This window comes from Lissotriton vulgaris, chromosome 9, assembly GCF_964263255.1.
Source record: "Lissotriton vulgaris chromosome 9, aLisVul1.2, whole genome shotgun sequence".
In the NCBI taxonomy this organism is placed as follows: domain Eukaryota; kingdom Metazoa; phylum Chordata; class Amphibia; order Caudata; family Salamandridae; genus Lissotriton; species Lissotriton vulgaris.
The window spans coordinates 570,324,887-570,344,780 of NC_141697.1; the positions used below are offsets into that span (position 1 = coordinate 570,324,887).

The 19,894-nt window shown below is 47.6% G+C and overlaps 1 protein-coding gene across 1 annotated transcript; it reads left to right on the forward strand.

The window, feature by feature from the left end:
- Positions 1 to 5,541: 5,541 nt before the first annotated feature.
- Positions 5,542 to 19,491, forward strand: TMEM223 (transmembrane protein 223). Its single transcript, XM_086938122.1, has 2 exons — positions 5,542 to 6,038; positions 18,053 to 19,491. Exons 1-2 carry the CDS (start codon positions 5,615 to 5,617, stop codon positions 18,343 to 18,345), a joined length of 717 nt encoding a protein of 238 aa, XP_086794248.1. The 5' UTR covers positions 5,542 to 5,614; the 3' UTR covers positions 18,346 to 19,491.
- The last annotated feature ends 403 nt before the right edge of the window (positions 19,492 to 19,894 follow it).

Below are 19,894 nucleotides of genomic sequence, written 5' to 3' on the forward strand. Positions count from 1 at the left end.
CGCTGATGCGGAACGCCCCGAAGAAGGCCGTGGTGAAAGCTGCCCTGAATAGCACTCGCTTGTAGTCGCCCGCTGTTACGCCCTCTAGTGCCTGTAGCAGCGCCCCTAATCTGTTGAAGTCTATTGGGCGCCTTGTGTCTGCTTTCTTTCCTTCCTTCCTCTTCCATCCCTTCATTGCCGTCTTTATCTAGTGTGATGCCAGTGGGTTGTGTCCTGTTTCTAACTTCGCATCGTGTGACATGGCTGCCAGATGGGCTTGTGTCCATGACCTGGATCTACCGTTGTATGTAAATGTAAATGTATAGGCATTTATATAGCACACTACTTACCTGGAGGGTCCCAAGGCGCTTCGACCGCTGTGAAACCCTTCCTGGCTTCCCTGAGAGATGGTCCCTTAATGGGTATCTCCAGGGTGAGACCAGGCATCCCCGGCGGTCTGTATGCCCAGCTGATAAACTGTTCTGCCGCTCTGCGTGTGTCGCCCGGTATGGCCAGTGAGTGTATGCCCCCTACCTGAAGCACTGTGGTTAAGTGTTTGGTGTACCTCTTTGCCACGCCGGGGGCCAGGGCTTGGGTGATCAGTTCAGAGAGGTCTGCCCTGACAGTTTACATAGCTGGGGCCGGAAGGGTGTCATTTCTGCTTCTGCCCTGGGAGCCAATTCCCTGAATCTGCTCATCTTGTCTCTGGACAGGGCGTCTGCTATCTCGTTGTCCACCCCTGGCGCGTGCCTTGCCCGCAGGTCTATGTTGCCTTCCAACTGTAATGCAACCAGACGGCGCATTATTCTCAATGTGTCTGGGCACCTGGCCGACCCCCTGTTAATTGCCTGAACTACGCCCTTGCTGTCAAACCATAGGGTCAGTTTCATGTTTTTGAGGTCCTCCTTCCAAATTACTAGCGCTACTACAATGGGGAACAGCTCTAAAAATGTTATATTGCTTGTAACGCCTTGCCTGTGCCAGCTGTCAGGCCACTGACCTGCGCACCACTTGTCCCTCAGTAGTGCGCCAAACCCTGTGCTCCCTGACGCATCTGTGTATAGCTCGACTTGTTTGCAGGTGAGCCAACCTTCCCTCCAGATCAGTACCCTGTTGAAATCTGCTAGGAAGGAATCCCACACCGCCAGGTCCCTTTTTACCTCGGCCCCCAGCCGCACATGGTAGTGCTTGTGTCTGAGGCTGCGCGTGAGTTTTGTCAGTCTTCTTGCACTCTGCCTGCCGGGATGACCCTGGTGGTGAAATTCAGTTTCCCAATCAGTTGTTGTAGCTCTCTTAGTGTGGCTTTGTCCCGCCCGCACATGCCTTTTATCTCTCGCCGGAAGTCTTCTACCTTCTCGGGAGGGAGCCTGGACGTGCCTGATACTGAATCTAGCTCTATCCCTAGGAACGTGATCTTTGTCATGGGCCCTTCTGTTTTCTCTTTGGACAAAGGAATCCCGAACTCTCCTGCGAGCTTGATAAATGCCCCCAAGGTGTCCCGGCACACGGGAGACTCCGCGGGGCTGGTTAATAGGAAATCGTCTAGGTAATGCAGTTTACCGCCCGCCGGGTGGCGGTCGTGTAGTGCCCATTCGACAAATGTGCTAAATAGCTCGAAGTAGGCACATGACACTGAGCAGCCCATTGGAATTGCCTTGTCATGGTAGTACTGTCCTCCCCACTGGAAGCCTAACAGGTGGAAGCTGTTGGGGTGGACTGGGAGGAGGCGAAATGCTGATTCTATGTCTGCCTTTGCCATGAGCGTGCCGCTTCCTGAGGCCCTTATCAAGTCTATTGCGTTGTCTATTGTGGAGTAACTCACAGAGCACACCTCCGATTCAATCCCGTCATTGACTAATAGCTCGTCCGGGAACGACAAGTGGTGGATCAATCTAAACTGCCCTGCCTCCTTTTTGGGGACTACCCCCAATGGTGAGGTGACTAGTCCCTCCCTCGCCGTTGCCGGGAGGGGGCCCTCAATCCTGCACGGCTGCCTCTCCTTTTCTATCTTCTTTGTCACTACCCCATGGTGCTGCATTGCTGATGTCAAGTTTCTCCCGCAGCTGGGGGGGAGGGGACCCTTGAATGGTATGGTAAAACCGTTCTCAAATCCCTGAACCAATATTTCCGCATCTGCCTTGTTGTGGTATCTGTTGGCTAGCGCGTGCAGACGTTGTGTGTTGATGGGGGACCAAGCCAGAGGGGGGGTACCTTGTCGCGCTTCGCCCTCTCGGTCCGCCCCGTGCTCCCTATTTCTTCTTACCCTCTTTGTTGTCGCGCTTGTGGTTATCTCTGCGCTTGCAGCTTGCTGCTGGGTGCCCCCCCGCATGCTGAACACGTGTGCAAGAATCTACACGCTGCCCCATATGTGCATTCATTGGCCTCGAATTTCCAGCATATCGCTGGTGGTCCGCTTGCGTGTGTTCCCTTTCCTGTGTGGAAGTGTTTGTGTTTCTGAAACGGCCTTCCTTTCTCTCTTTGAAAGGAGCTCCGGTAGGAGTGCTCGGCCCTTCCCCCCCCCCAGGTACTAGCTTCCTTCGCTACCATCATCTTATGGATGAAACCTGAAACATCTTTCTCGTTCCACTCCATTTCGGGGTGCGTCTGCATCTTTAGCCTGAAACCCTTGTCGTATTCCAGCCATGCCTCCCCCTGGAACTGCCTTTGCGCATTGTGTATGCTCGCCTCGTATAACCATAAGTCGGCTGTGCAGTGTGGGAACTTCTCGACTATGATGCACGCCATTATCCTGAATGTGTCTAACCAATTGTCAAATGTGCGCTCTTTTCGCTCCCTTCTCCTTTCCCTCCTGTCTTCCTCTTTCTTGTCACATGTGGTCAGGTCTAGCCCTTCCAACTGTATCTCTAATAGCGAGAAGATATCTATGAACTCCTTCCGCCATATTCTTTCCCTTACTGCCAAGGGGATTAGGCTGGCCAGTCCTGTCGCACTAGTGGTCAAGGAGGCGGGGCCCGCGGAGGGTCTGGCGTAGGCCCCTGCTATCGCTGCGGTATTAGGAAGTCCGCTCAGCCGCTGGACATCCCCCCATGCTGCTGTGGGTGACCCCCCTCGCCCCCTGGGATGGCTGTGGTTTGCTCTATTATCTGTTGCTGCCGCGCCCGGGTTGAGTAAGTACCAGGGGGCCCCTGTGGCTCCTTCCCACTGCGGGGTTGCAGCTCCCTCTGGTCGCCCTGTCCCTTGACCCTCGCTCGGCTGTGCCCTCACGCCCCCTGTGTTCTGGACACCCAACCCTTGTAACAACAGTGGCGCCATTGCTTTGCAACACTCCTGTATGACTGTGCTAATATGCTCACCATTGGTTGGGGTGTCGCTGGTCCCTTGGTCCGGTCCCACCACCGCCGTGCTGGCTGCAGTTGGCTGCATCTTTTTCGGCGCTCTCTTGGTTAGTGCCGCATCCGCTAGCTTCGCTGGTGCCCTCCTGCTCCTTTTTGCTGCGGGGGGCGTGGTCGCGTTGCGCCGTGCCCCACTCGTCCCCTCGTCCGGGTCGCGGTTAAGTGGCTCTTGCAGCCATCCCTCTCCTTGTGCCTCTGATGCCACGCGTATCTTCCACAGCAGGTCATTCAACTCCTCCTGGCCCTTCCTCGTGCCCCCTTTCTTGGCCATCCCTCCTGGCTGGGGGTGTGCTCTCTGTGCGTGGTGCTGCTGCCAGATGCCTTGCACCAAACCTGGCAGTTATGGCCCTTGGCAGCGGGGTGCAGCCGCTGATTCTTATGCACCAACCAAATGATCAAGTCCCCGCCTTACGTGGCCCTCCACAGCGGGGTGCAGCCACTGTCTCTTGTGCACCAAAAACGACAAGTCTGCAAATGCTGTTTGCTATAGTTTGCCCCCAAAAACTGCAAGTTTGCCAATGCTTGTTGATGTTTCGCCGTGAGTGCGCACGTGTCCTCCACTAGAGGGCGTCCGCTGCTGTTGCCGGGCCCTGATCCCGAAAGGACTCTCCTCTCCTCGCTTGCAGATGCGCTTCCTCCCCGCCGTCAGCCTATGCAGCGAGGTAAGCGCGGGGCACCGGGGCGGGGGAGGGCTCCGGTCGCGATGCTGGTGTCCTGCTGCTTTCCCGCCCCCGCCGGGTGGGGTCCGGTCGTCGCGGGCGGGCTTCCCACGATCAGGCAACACCGGGTGGGCTCCGGTCTGATGCCTGCGCGCCGAGTCTTCCCGCTTAACCGGGTGGGCTCCGGTCGTTGTCGGCGGGTTTCCAATCGGTTGGGCGATACCGGGTGGGCTCCGGTTGTCGTCCGTGAGCTGCTGCTTCCCGCCCCCACCGGGTGGGCTCTGGTTGGTGTCGGCGGGCCTCTGCCTGGTCGGGCGATACCGGGTGGGCTCCGGGCGTTGCCTGTGGGCTCCCGCTTCCCGCCCCCGCCGGGTGGGCTCCGGTCGTGGTCTGGCGGTTCGGCTGGTCGTGAGGTGCCTGGTGCTGGCTGTTTCCACCAGGTAGGTCTGCTTCGTCCCTGTGGGCTCTGGTCGCTTCACCCGAAGTGCCCTCAGGTGTTTGGTCGGCCGTAGAGGCCGGTTTCCTGCCCCAGCCGTTAATCCTTCCTAACGTGGGGCTGCACGCGTCGCCGTCGTTTGCTTCTCCGAAATTCCGCACAAGATTCCTGGCGCGCCGTGCTGCTCCCCCTGCTCCTGTACATAGGAGTATCTCTGGGAGGAGCGCGCTTATATGTCCCCCCAGCCTGCCTTTGGTATAGGGCCCCCCTTCATTGGGGGGTTTGAACATCGCCTGCCCCCCCCATTGGCCGTGGCGCGGGCGAGAAGAAAAAGGGGGGGACGCGCCGGGCACCTTCTGGGGTTCCCCCTGCTCTCTGTGGAGACCCCGTTTTCCCGCCCTTGCCTGGTGTTTCCTGGGCCGTCTCCCCCCCTTCTGCCTTGTGGGGGGCTCGCCGCTGGGTTATGCCGACGGCTCCCTAGCCCCCTACGGGGGCCAGCCTTTGCGAATTCAGGGGAAGGGAACATATATTTTTTGGTCCTGAAGAAACACCATTCCTATGACAAAGATGTCCGCATTGGTGATGGAGTTTACTTAAATTTATCAAGAAGCTCTCTTCACACTTTTATATTCTGTGAAATTAAATACATGTAAAGATTCATGGGATTTGTGTTTTTTTCCAAATACTTTATTATCACTGTTTAAATAGCAATTGAGTGTGCACATTAAAGAAAGCATAATCCAAGCCTCTTCTCCGAATTTAGAATGTTGTCATTTCGTAGGTTTTAAATTGTAAAAGCCTATTTTCGATAGGACCTACCCCCAAGCGTGACGTTCTCCCGTTTAACGATGGTCGCGACAAAAATGGTTCCTCCCCGTTCCAAGATGGCAGTTCTCTGTCGCGTAATTATATGTCCTTCTCTGTTTCTAAGGAAATAGCCGCAATTGAGACGCTTTTCTATATGTCAACAAGCTCAAGAATTGTGATTGTCTAGTTCACATATTTATTCTAAACTAAAACTGCCGCCACTTTTAAAGTTAACGCATTATAATGCTTTCTTGACATTACTGTACATAACTATTGCTTGTCTGTTCTCTGTTTCCATGACCTTCCGCACACCCGACTTGTGCATGCAGCGGGTCTGACTATAAACAACCGTGTACTTTCAAGTTCTGACAGAAGTCGTCATGGGTGCCCTTCTGCACGCCGAAGCCAGGTTTACTCTCCTCTGTTGCAAAAGGACTCGCTTAGGTTTTACTAGATTATTAGGGGGTCAGCATGGTGCCAGAGGCCACCCTGAAACGCAACCACCTCGGGACTTAGTCATATTCCAGCACCACCGGCGACGTTTCTTCCGCCTCGTGGGTCTGTTTTGTCTCGGCCAGGGTGGCTTCTGGGCTTACCTCGGGCACTACGGGTTTAGTGCACTTAGGGACACCGAGGGGGGTCGTGCCAAAGCGTCAGGCATTCACGACAGCAGCGCGGAGGAAAACAACCCGCCAGAGGCGAGCAGCGCCAAGGAGACCAGCAACACTAGCGCAGGGGGAAACCAGCTGAACTTGGGTTCCAGGTTATGGCGCTACGGGTTCACCCTCTCCTGTTTCACAATCGGTAAGATGCTTTTTTGTGTACTGCTGCACCCTCAGGGAAGCAGCCCATTGTATTGCTCTAACACCCTAAATTAAAATGTTTCCCCTGTGTTTTACCGTTTGGTAAATTAAAAACGGTCCCATAATTATCCTGGGACGGTAATGAGAATATAACATTATCTTTGCCCCATTTGCAACAACTATGCTGCCCTGTGAGCACAGCTGAACGCAGTAAACGCAATACATTGTCTGGAGACTACAGAGTATGGTTACAAAGTTATGAGAAAGAACAAACTGTGACGTGCTAATTTATAAGGTGCAAGACAGGTCTGGAGTTCTTTTTGTGTGCACAGATGACTTAATTGACAGCACATTGCAACATAGAAGAGGTATGATGGTGGGAACAGATGTTCTGCGTTTGGTATTTTTGGGTGTTATAGCACCTGGTGGTGCACTATACCACCCATGGGACATACGCGGAAGAACTGGGACTGTCCAGATGAATACGGGACATTTAGTCTCTGACCCGACGTTCGTCTGAATCAATTTCGTACCAAGGTTGTCTTGGGCTCTAATGCAGAGCTTTCGAGTTTCATTTACATTTAAGTGCGCAAGACTTTGTTTTGTATTCTGGGGCTTCACTTGTGGCCCTGTTAATGTTGTAAAATCAAGAATGCTAGTACTAGAATGCAAGCGAAAACACACATGTCAATTCACCAAAATGCCAGGGTTATCGGAAGTGACATTATACACCCCTCATATGATATCACCGGAAATTATGCCATATGACATTGACCCTGATGAAATCACAGAATGTGGCACCACAACAATGAAATAAGTGCAAAATGAAAAAGTAGCAAAGAACGTGACTAATGCAGGTAAAACCTACTTTAGTTACCGCTCGTGTTAGCTATGGTGCATCCATCATGTGCCACAGTGCCCCGTTTGGCTGGTGCAGCTGGTGGGCCTTTTATTACGTGGGACATTTATACATGAACTGTGCATATAGCTAAAAAAGCGTTGAAAAGCTGGAGAATAAATTGTTTACCAAGGAAAAAAACTCTAATTTTACTAGCAAAGAAAATGGCACTGGAATGTTACTGGCCCGTACCGAATCTGACACAATTGCGAAAATAGCTTTAAGAAAGAGGTCTTCAATATTTCTTACACAATTAAAATAACATTGTGCATTGATGCCAATTTTATTCAGAGCTGTAGTGCTTTAGTGCATAAGTGCTGTTAAACTGTTCAGAGCCCTATTCCATCCCTAAAGGCATTATGACCTGTTTTTGCATTTATTTTTGCTGTTCTACATGTTTCACTGTAAAGATCTATATGACATAGCCCTAACTACTCAATTACTTTTGTGTTTCACTAAATCAGATATCAAAACTCTCATCTCTTCCTAGACTACATCTGAAACGATCAACCTCACCATGCAAGAAAACTTGACAGTCAATGAACAATGCCTATTACACGTGGACACATGTAGTAAGCAATAGTCAGGGCTACTGGACTGCTGCAGGGGAGGGCCAAATTATGAGGCAGAGTTGAATAAATTATCTGGCAAGAAAAGGCAAAATATGAGTTGTGTTGCTCATTTTGTGATAGTATTACTTTATGATTTTGTCCTTTTTAAACTTGTTGATACTGTCAAGGCATTAGTTGCACCTCATTAGTATCAGTTTAACACCCAAATAAAGCAATAAGCTACAGAAAGGTGAAAACAAAACTTTTGCAAAGGGCATTTTTACTGCGCAGCAACACGTTGCTGCATTCGTAGTAACATTTGAACTGCTTGAGCAAGTAACTTTTTTTTGTTAAAATCTGCTGATTATGCAGCAGATGGGATATGTGGTAAATGCGTCAAATTTAAAAATTATGTGAAAATTGCCGCTACTGTACAATCGCATGATTCCTGTGGCCCTGGCAATAGTTAATTACCAGATAACTGCCCAGTAACCACTGATTGTCCCAGGAACTGAATTAGAGGCCTTCCATGTGTCCACACAGCTGCGACAATGTACCCAAATACTGACCTCCAAATTTAGTACTAGGACCCACACAGCATGAACAGAACCCTTTATGTCCTACCTGTAACACCACTGGGAACCCACAACCCTACACATTTACCTTCGGAGATTAAATATGGCTTCATGTCACGAAGACATCACTATCCAGTCCTAAGCTTTGTTTACCCTTATAAAACATTCTGTGCCGTGTAGTATTGTTTAAGTTTAATTGATCCTATTATAGTAATGCTCCTGGAAACAATGAATTGTGAAAGAAAAATTGAGGATTGGCAAAATTGTCTTTCTCATTTGAAGTAAAATGGTTACCCCTTGCACCTCATTCCTCAACTGAGAGAACTCATGTTATGCCCTCACTGACACATGGTAGAGCTTTCTGGGCACCTCCCTCTAGACGTGTCGTTCCACGTTCCGGAAGTGAGGCCTGCACATGGCTTTACTAATGCACTTCAGTTTGTAACAGATTCGTTTTACATACATAACACTCCTGGAAATCTATAGTAATATAATAAAGAGAGAGCCCAAACCTTTGAGGCGGGTAATCTCCGGAACCACAGCACCAATCGCAACACCCAATACAGCGTTGGAAAGGGCAGTTGCAGCAGAAGGACATAGGCTATGCAGACGCCCACCATATACATTTAAAAGGTAAAAGAACTGTACCAGCAAAGTAGTCCCTTGTGGGCGTGTCTGTGTTGTGGGCGTGTGCTGGGGGCGTGTGGTACGTTCCGCCCTTCATGCCATGTCTCATATCGTCTGCTAATCCCACCCTGCATCCTTTAAATACCTCTGCACCCCATAATCATAACACACCCGTACTCCTTAAAATACCCCAACACCCTTAAACACTAACCCATCTTAACCCTATAAATATAGCCTGTACCCCAATACCCAAACCTATCCCTAAACCCTAAAAATACCCCTGTACCCCAAAACCCAAACCTAGCCCTGAACCCTATAAATACCCCTGTACCTCAAAACCCAAACCTACCCCTGAACCCTAAAAATACCCCTGTATCCCAAAACGCGAATCTAGCCCTGAACCCTAAAAATACCACTGTACCCCAAAACCACAACCTACCCCTGAACCCTAAAATACCCCTGTAGTCCAAAACCCGAACCTACACCTGAACCCTAAAAATACCCCTGTACCCCAAAACCCAAACCTCGCCCTGAACCCTAAATGTAACCCTGTACCCCAAAACCTAGCCCTGAACCCTTAAAGTACCCCAAAACCCAAACCTACCCCTGAACCCTGAAAATACCCCTAAACCCAAACCTAGCCCTAAATCCTAAAAATACCCCTGTACCCCAAAACCCATACCTATCCCTAAACCCTAAAACTACCCCTGTACCCCATAACCCAAAACTATATCTGAACCCTTAAAATACCCAAACACCCCAAAACATATACTTCAGTACCCCAAAGCAATACCCCTATACCCATACTTACCGTATCCAAACATAAAAAAAAACATGCTTTACCATTCATGCATTTACAACGATTTTCGTTGTAAATGTATGCGTGTTAAAAGCATATAAAATGTAATGTCATGCGTTATAATGGCATTGCGGAGTCATGGTACTTTCGTAATGAAAGTATGCGGAGTGATGGTATGCGGAAAGAAAGTTGCGGAATAATGGGTGTTTACCCTCCCCGGTAAGTACATTTGTGGCACGGCGGCCCACATCTCCAGCAACATACTCATATTTTTTCACCACCCATTTGAAAAATGCACAGGTCTCTCTCATGGATGGCCTGCACCGACATACACTTTTAGACACACCTCCCGCCACAAGTTCTAGAATTGCGTACTTTAGAGCTGGGCAGCTACGTTCGAATCTCGGCATCAGCTCAACATCCTGTGATTCCAGGCAAATCGCTTTTTCTCCCCGTGCCTACCATAAATGAATGTGTTCTTCTGTAATGTAAATTGTGCTCATGCCATGTTGTCGAGTTCGCGCTATATAATATTGCAAGGAAAAATAAAGTAGGGAAACTCAAGTTCACACACTATTGAACGCGCACTCTTAAATGCATCAGCAGTGCACTGTGAATTGGAGCATTTCACAGGCCTGTCACAGATAAGAAATGCTATCAAAAGGAAATCCTACAAAACAATATACTACTGGCCGGCAGCAATTCATACCCGGACAACGTCGGGACGGGCTGCTAGTCAATTATAAGAGCTTGTTGTTTTCCTCCAATGAAACACACTTTTACATATGCCATTCTTAGCATTCATTCCCTTCATCCATACCTACAGTACTTGCATTTATCACAAGTACAGAAAAAACAGACGATGCACCCCTGTCAAACTTCAGCGGTTAACTGCAGGAAGTCTTCAGATATTTGTGCCTTTTACATCAGCAATGCTATAATATAACACCAGGGCATTACAACTCATATAACTGGTGCAGGACAAGAATGTGTTCTGACTTCTTCACATGAAATATGTCATGACTGGGGCTTACCCTGTGTAGGAAGCTGGCTTTGTATATACTACACCAAAAAGAGATTTAGTGTGCACAGAGTCCAGTCAGTTCCCAAAGGTATAGCCGAGGATAAAGTAGATAACACCTTGCTCTCAATTTAGTGGTGGCTGGGCTGAGCATGTAGACTTATCTGAGGGTAGTATCAATGCACTTGTTGTACGTACTCATACAAGGCAAGAACACATACTCAATGACTAACTCCAGGCCAATGTTTGAAAAATATTACTTTAGTTACTGTTACTTTTATTTTAGGAACCAAGTAGAGGAACTCAGTTTTACAGATAGGAAGACTTCTCTAAAATACAATACTTTCAATATACAGTTGGAAAATGTTTGTGCAGGCATTCAAGATACTTTACAGGTGCATTGAATACTTTTCAATAGCAAAAACGATACTTTGTATTATTATCAGGATCAACAGAGTGCAATACAGAGAGAAACCAAAGTAATCAGATGGGAGAAAAGATAGGTAAGTAAATTACCAGTGAGTACTTGACTTTCAAGTTCAGTCTTCCAGAGTTTTGGTCAACACTGGGTAAGGGTTGGACCAAGGTAGGTACTGAACTACCAGCGGCACTGGGCCCGCCGGGTACAGATGACACTGGGCCCAATGTTAGCCTATTGGAGCACCTCCAAGAGACACCGGTTGCATATACGTTCCTGCGATTCAGGAACGCAGGCAGTGGGAGTTGAGTACAGCACTGTAGGGGCCACAAGTTAGAACCAACACCACACCACAAGCGGCACTGGAGTGGCCGGGTGCAAAGTGAGTGTCTGGCACCCTATAGAAATCAAATGAGGTCCTCGGTCGGAGACAAAGGTTGCTGGCTCGGGCCAGAAGATTGGCTGAAGGAATCTAATGACTTGAGAGCTAAGTTGGATTGTTGGGGGATGTCTGGACAAACTTGGTTGGGCACCTCAAAGCCTGAGTGCTGCGGGTTCAGGGGTGTCTTTAGGTGTTTGGTTTCCTTTACCGGATCTGGTAGCTGTCAGGGGGACCCCTCAAGGTGAGGCTGCAGCCGTTGTGGGGAAGTTCAGGAGAGGCCGGCCAACTCTGGATCCCAGGTCCAGATCACCAGGGAGATGTCTATAATTCAGGGGGCCACCTCGACGCGAGGAGTGGAGAGTGGTGAGGACTCGCACTTCCAGGAGTCAGTGGAGTCCTTGCTGGGAGTTGTTTTTTTAGGACAAAACTGATGTCCACGGGAGGTAGGGTCCTTATTGAAGGCAGCACAGGTTTCTGCAGTTGCTGGAGAGTTGCTGGCTGCGGGACTTGCAGTTTTCTTTGAGCAAGGTCGCTGGAGGAGGAGATAGGCCGGTAGGGCTGGGCCGAGTCAGTTGTCGTCTTCTACAACCCTGCTGCTCAGCTCTTCTGTCCTTCTTTTTCGTAGGTGTTGAATCTGAGGAACAGGGTTCAGGGAGGCCCTTAATGGCGTTACTGAGGTCTGGGGGCAGTAGCCAATGGCTACTGTCCCCTAGGATGACTACACCGTTTAGGTGCCCCCTCCCTTTGGGGAGAGGGGCACATCCCTATTCCTATTGGGCTCAATTCGCCAAACCAAGATGTAGAATTCTCAAGAGAGGGGGTTCACCTCAGCTCCTGGTCACCCTACGGGTGTGCCAAGCAAAGGTGGACACCCACTCTTTTTTATTGATTTTTCCCACCTGTCCTGCCTCCTAAAAGTGGGGCTAGGACAGGGGGATGGGCATCTCCACTAGTTGGAGCTGCCCAAATCAGCATAACATAAGGTGAGAGCCTTTGAGGCTCACCGCCAACTGTTGCTGTTCCTACAAGGGGGAGGTGTGAAGCACCTCCATTCAGAGCAGGCTTTCTTTCTGACATCTGAAAGCACAAAGGCTGTCACCCCATGAAGTCTGAAATCTGTCTGGTGGTGGCTGGCTGGTACGGACCAGTCATCCAAGACTGTAGAAGCTGGTCATTGTTCCGGGGGCATCCCCATGAGGCCCCCTTAGTGCATTTTATAATAAATCCAACACTGGCATCAGTGTGGGTTTATTATGCCGAGAAGATTGATACTAAACTTCTCAGTCTTCAGTAAAGCTATTGTGGAGCTGTGGAGTTCGTGTTGACAAACTCACAACCCATGTACTCAAAATGGCTTCACTGCACTTACAGTGTCCAAGAATGGACTTTGACTCTGTAGGGAAATATTGCTCATGCAGCAATGCCCTCACCTGTGATATAGTGCACCCTGCCTTAGGGCTGTAAGGCATGTCATTGGGGTAACTTACCTATGCCGTGGACAGTGGTGTGTAGGCATGGCACCCCAAGAATATGTGCTATGTCAGACTCTTAGTTTTGCTACACCGCAACACTTAGCCTGCAATGGCAGTGTGTATGTGTTTGGTGCGGGGTCATTTAGGGTGGCACAATACATGCTGCAGCCCTAAGGGACCCTCTCTGGTCACAGGGGCATTGTTACACTGGTACCTTTTGCAAGGGACTTGTATGTGGGCCAAGTTGTGGAACCAATGGGACAGTTTAGAGAAAAAAAAACAGGCCCCTGGGGACCTGATTGGCTGGAACCCAGGGCACACTCAGTTAAGTTAGCATCAGAAATCTTGCGAAGTGCGGGGGGTTACTGCAACAGAAACCCACTTTCCTACACCTGATAACTTTCTTTAATATCACACAGCTTCCTTGACTCCTCAGTGTTAAGAAATCCACAAGGAGGGGTTATGTGGGCTTTTAAAAAAGTAAACTGTGTTCTCATAGCCCTTCTTCCCCTCTACTGCTAGCGGTACTCCTGTAGCCTCTGAGGCCAGAGGTTGCTAAGACAATGCCTGGGATCATGAGGGGCAAGTGAGGGTTTTCAAATGCAACACCTGGTGGCCCCTAAAGGTAGTGCACGTGAAAAACGGTACGGATGAGCTATTCTCACAAGGGCTTGGGAACCGTGAGACCTCTGCCAATGTAAGCATTCAAAATGCCCTGTATAAAACCCTCTAATAGACCTTGCTTTACAGTAAGAATTATATTTGGGAGTGTCATGGTCCGTCCCCTATCCTGGCGAGAATGTGGGAAATGGTTGGGGGAATATGGTACATAGAAGGTGGCCATGGCTAAAGTTAAAACCCTTTTGGGGAGAAGTGCTGACAACTGTTAAAACAGTACTGGAATACTCAATCCTGAAAGACCTGTCATTTATCCTATTTAGGGTGACATCACAGGAATTATGGTATCATACAAAAGGCGAATCCAAATCTGGTGGTTGGGATACGCACTCCTAGAGTAATCTAAGTGTACTTAAAGTTCTTCTTAGGTGGGTGGTGCCCGTGGGGTTAAACCCTCTGTACTTGGGTTGGAGAAGATCTGTGACGCACTGTTCTCTCGAGAAAAGTGTCTCCCCAGAGCACTCGCTGCCAAATGTTCAATAAAAATTCAAAGGCTTTTGAGTAGCTTCAAGAAATCTTCTTTACTTATTCATTTCAATTTCATTTCATGATTCGTCTCATGATTTATAAATGTTCAACTCATTGGCCCAATGCATTTCGGGCTAAGCCCTTCTTCGGGGGCCCTGTACAATTCTGTTGGTTTTCTTCAATGGTGTGCTGGCGCGAAGGTTCGGTAGAAATGATCAAACCGGCTGAGTTGCAGGGAGAGGCGAAAACAGGTGAATTGGAGCGAGGAATTCCGCTGGGCTGAAACTGCCGGTAAGCGGAAGAACTTTAGGACGGGTACGTCCGGAGTTGGAAGTCCGCATTAAAATTTCTGCAAAGGAGGGTAAAGGGACATCATCCCGAAGTTGTCGGGTGGAGCACGGGTCGGTGCAGCAGGTAGAACGTCGGGATCCACTACCTGCCTGGATCCCGACGTTCTACCTGCTGCACCGACCCGTTTACATGAATCTGAAATGCATTGAATGCCCTATGGTTATAGTTCGTACCCCATCTCAAAGGCACTAGTTTAGGAACATCTTCCCGGGGAAAGGTAGGGTAAGGGGGAATTTACTCTATTGTTACTGTTTTCCCTCTCATTGCTTATTTAGTTTCTCATGGGCCTTACAGCCTCTAATTTCTACCATATTTAGAGCCTTAGAAATAACCAGCATTTACAATGCAATGGTCTCGTCTCTGTTAAAGTTAGAGCTATTGGCATTACAGATGTCATTTTTTCCATTTCTTGTTTTTTTTTAAACCGATAAATATATGGTATTGTCATTTACTATGGCAATAGGTAAGCATTAGAGTAGTAGAGAGTAATAGCTTAATCTCTCGCAAATGCGAGACCTATTGCATTTGCACACACACACACAGAGCCACACACACACACACACAGCCACACACACACGCTAGCTCTAAAGTAATTAAAGTGAAGTGCTGATCTTCTATACCTAGTTTTGTTATTTGTTTTATATCTCGCATTGACGTACATGCACTTTGTATTGTCAGAACTGTCTCCAGCTAAGACCAATCAACTGTTTTACATGATTATATTCTTTCACATGCATAATCAGGGAGGCAGAGGCAAGAAAAACGAGCACAATCAGGGGGGCAGAGGCAGGAAAAGCCACCACAATCAGGGAACAGAGGCAAGAAAAAGAAGCACAGTGAGGGGGCAGAAGGCAAGAAAAGCGACCACAATCAGGGAACAGAGGCAAGAAAACGAGCAGAACCAGGGAACAGAGGCAAGAAAAGCGATCACAACCAGGGAACAGAGGCAAGAAAACGAGCACAATCAGGGAACAGAGGCAAGAAAAACGATCACAACCAGGGAACAGAGGCAAGAAAAACGATCACAACCAGGGAACAGAGGCAAGAAAAATTAGCACAATCAGGGAACAGAGGCAAGGAAAATGAGCACAATCGGGGAACAGAGGCAAAAAAAAACAAGAGCAGAGGCAAGAAAAACTAGAGCAATCGGGGAACAGAGGCAAGAAAAACTAGCACAATCTGGGCAGAAGGCAAGAAAACGGGCACAACAGAGGCAAGATAAACGAGCACAACCAGGGAACATAGGCAAGAAAAGCGAGCACAACCAGTGAACAGAGGCAAGAAAGAACGAGCACAACCAGGTAACAGAGGCAAGAAAGAACGAGCACAACCAGGGAACAGAGGCAAGAAGAACAAGCACAACCAGGGAACAGAGGCAAGGAAAACAAGCACAACCAGGGAACAGAGGCAAGAAAAACAAGCACAATCAGGGAACAGAGGCAAGAAAAGCGAGCACAACCAATAGAGGCAAGAAAAACGAGCACAACCAGATGCTAGCATTGTCTCTCAACTACCTCTGGCCGTGGGGATTTGGGCATCATTCGCACGAAACACCAATGCAATTTCCTTATAGACACGGGACAACATCTGTTTGCAATCCAGCTCTTGTCTGATATCCTAGGCGGCTTGAAGAGCACATTTCTTACTACATGCAACTCGTCAGTACTGGAGTGTCGCATATGGTCTATGGGAGTCCCTACTCACAACTGATGCTCTGTGAGATCGTAACATACGAACTCTCTAAAAAGTGGTCTGGAGAAGAAGCGTGTACCTAGGTTACAAACTATGCATTGATCTGCACAACGGTGGGGGTGAGCACCTTCCTGCCACCCCCCCCTGCGGGGAACGGGCTGCGATCGCCGCCGCCATGGTCACTGTTTAGAGCAGCACCCGGCGAGCATGAACTTAAAACCAGGCAGGCATGCACTGCTGCTTTCTGAACCTAGCGAGCCACCGTAGTGATCAACCTCAATTGGCAACACAGAACGAGAAGTGAAAGCGCTGACATAAAGGAGTAAACGTACGTAGACCTCAAAAGGGGACTAGAAGCGGCGGGTGCAAAGAGTTGTTAAGATGGCGATTTGGCTGCACTATCGACGACATTTCAGAAACCGATAAGATTTTATTAAAGAATTCTACATAATATATCCGTAGATTTTAACCAACAATCAGAACTAAAAATGTACTCCTTGTCTTTCATAGTCAAGAAAAAATTTAATATTTTATTCATTATTTCCGCAAAACATTTTTGTTTGGGTAGACTTCATGATTAGCCGGGTTAAACAGCTTTTCTTCGTACTGAAATGCTACATTGAGGGCTGCAGAACCAATTACGCTTCAATTGTTGGAAATGTTTGCTAATCAAATGTGGCCGCTTCTTTAACTAAAAGCAATTCAAAAGCAAAAGTTTCACCAAAAGGAGAAGTGTTGGCTCAGCATATCTGCGAGTGCCGCCTGGAGGTGTATAGTGGTGTTTTCGAATCCTAGACTGCTGTCAATTCCGGAAAACAATTAGAAATATGTCATGTCATTCATAAATTTAAACAAGCCATTAAAGGAAAGTTTCAATTGTGCGATGGACATTGAGGTGAAGATTGGCAAATCTACAGACTCAAAGCAGCCATTATGAAGAACAAGCGCTTGTCATTTGTCCATAAGCCCATTCCTTTTCAGATTGGTGGGCGTGTTTTGGACTAATGACGTCAGAGAGAAAGAACATGAGAAAACACGCCCCTCATTCTGAAACGGACGGGGCTTAAAGTGACAGACAAAGCTCTTCTCCAATGGCTGGCCGCTGTTTAGGAAGCCAGCCAATGGAGAAGAGCTGGCTTGTTTAAGCTCCATACTAGAAAACATAGAATCTCGCCAGCAAAACTGCGCAAGCGCAGCCTACGCTAGCCGAGACCTAAAAACATACGGTGATGGTCACATGCTTTTTCCTTGTTGTTTTTGTAAACTTGCTAATATGAAAAACAATAAAAACCTATCTTGTTAAAAAAAAAAAGTTTGATACTAAGCCAAGGGTTTGATGATGCAGTTACACTGCAATCACAAGCCTGCTGTACTCCCAGACCAGGAGGGAGAGAGAGCGTGTTATCAGGAGATGAGGGGTATTGCTTCGCATAGCTTACATTACTCGAGTCAAAATTGCATGAATGTCATTGTTCCATATGTTGAAGATCACAAGCTTCGAGATAAAAAAATTTAAAGCACCATGATTGTAGTTATTGGGTAACCTAATTTGACCACTTCCTTATAACCTTGTCCAAAGCTTGTCCAATCTGTTCATTAAACCTTGACTCTGCTACTCGAACACTTGCCTCTCAAATTGAAAATGCAAATTCCTGGCGACAGCTACATTAACCACAAGGTCGTGAGATGGCAAGACTACCGACCATCCTTGTCAGAAAAAAAAATAAGTTTGTCGCCCACTGTGTGAAAAAAAATGGAAGGCCATGGTTGTCACACTTTCACTTTTTGTGTTCTGGAATGTCCCAAACTATGTGCAAATAAGAGGAGGGAAAGTGAACTTTCCCTGTGTATTGTGATGATTTGGTTCTTTAAAATATTAGAAAAATTTGGTTTCGACAAGAAGAAGTGGAGTTGAGGACACCGTTACTGATATAGGTGGTGATGTGTATAGCACATGCTGTGAATTGAAATATTGAGGGTTCTGTATTTCAGCTTAATTTTCTAAATGTGCATGGGCAGGAGTGAAATTTGCTGTGATTTCAGTGCGCTCATTTGAACTGCCATGTATTTTACCTTGTTTCAGGTTCCCTGATTGTGGCAGCGGGGTACTTGTTTTCACGTCGCTCAGTGAGCCAGGTCCTCCTTCACCGCGGTGGCCAGCAGGTGACAATCTGCACATCTGCCCTTTTTGGCTCTGGTTCGTCCTTCACAGTGCCTCTGCGACATGTGTCCTGCATGGCCCATCGCAGTGAGGTGCCCTCTGCTATCCCTCTTAAGATCAAGGACCGACCCCTGTACTACTTGCTGGACAAACAAGGACAAATATTCAACGCAAAACTTTTTGATATCACTGTGGGTGCCTACCGCAAGCTTTAACATTAGGCAGAGGGATTGCTTGATGCTGATGTGGGTGCATACAATACATCTTAAGCAGAAGTGGTGGAAAGCTACTCAATCCAAAGCTCTTTAAATTGGAGTGGGGTAGACTTCGTCAACACCAACCTTGTGAACATCACTTTCTAAAGTGTGGAGCGTTCAACACAAATGCAGCCTCCTCATGGGGGTCTGCAAGAGACTGGGTGAGTTTGGATGTTGGATAGAGATTTTGACTGGGAACCAAACAAAAATGGCAACGCTAACCACTTCAGTGTCACCAGGGCAATTACCAGATACTCTAAGACCATGGCAGTGCTTCAAGTCTCAGTTAATTTTTATTACTATGGAACCGACTTGAGACTTCCCCATATTGTGGGTGCCTACTATACAGACCAACCTATATTACCTGTGAACATTTTAAAGATCAGGAGGAGTTCTTCAGTGCCAAGCTTTGACCTTAATGCGGATGCCCATGACTTGCTATATTGCGAACCTGTGGGTGTTGTTTGGGAAGAACTTCTGGGTGGTGTTTGAGAAGAACCTCTGGGTGGTGTTTTTGATCTCATGAGCCTCACAGAAGCAACCTGGCTGTCCTGAAAATTTACCTTGAAGTGACTCATTCTTTGTTGGTATTGGTTGGTATTGGTTGGTATTGGTTGGCATGGTTTGTAAACTAGTTTTATCTCTATGAAGGTACCTCCGGGCCTATTCCTCTTACCAAAACCTCATCAGCATGTACTGATATTGCTCTCATCCTACTGGAATGAGTGATTTTGTGAATGCTTACAGACGTTGTTGCCACCTTTCTGTGGGTACAGTAAGGCGTATCCCCATTTCAGCCAAGGAAAGCAATGATGCTGATCTGGAGATACAATGGCTACAGAGGGTTAATGAAGGTGCAGAGTAAAACGAAAAGGATATCTGCAATGAGGCTGTGGTATGATTGCAAAGGTGATTTTGTACAAGGAATGAAGGTGGTTGTTTAGCAATAAAATGTATGTTTTTTTGTGTTTTGAAGATTTGGTTTTGCTGTCGCGGGTAGCAATACATTAAAGGCAATACTGTGGTCTTCTAGACAGAAAAGAAAATATGTGTATCATGTTCTTTTGACCAAATAGATTAAATAGATTCTGAACATTCTATAAATGTTATTTATTTTCTTGAATTTGTTAATAACTGTTGATGCGAACAGCCATCTAGAATTTTTGCTGGTAATTTGCTTCCACCTCAATTTGCGTCCATTCGGTAATGGAAAGTGATGTAGAAAAGGATGCATGGCGTACTCTTCGCAGTTGAATTCTCCACGCTCATGGCAACAGCCTATTGAAAGCATGATGGGAAGTAATGTTCTAACACAGAGCTGAATTAACTCTTCGGTCGTTGTAAGTCATAGACGTGGACATGGTATAGTCACAGCAAAAAAGGAAGTGAAGGAACACTGAAGGCTAATGTTAGCGCCAAGAAACCAATCGGTGTATGTGCGTGCTATAAATGATTGTAACATAACCTAACATGTTCTTTGCTAAGTTTTGAACAACAGATGTGTGAA

What these genes read in the sequence shown, in the direction of transcription:
- TMEM223 (XM_086938122.1), top strand. Translation starts at nt 5,615, where the DNA reads ATGGGTGCCCTTCTGCACGCCGAAGCCAGGTTTACTCTCCTCTGTTGC. An exon ending in CCTCTCCTGTTTCACAATCG is followed by an intron (nt 6,039 to 18,052) that starts GTAAGATGCTTT and finishes ACCTTGTTTCAG; the next exon opens with GTTCCCTGATTGTGGCAGCG.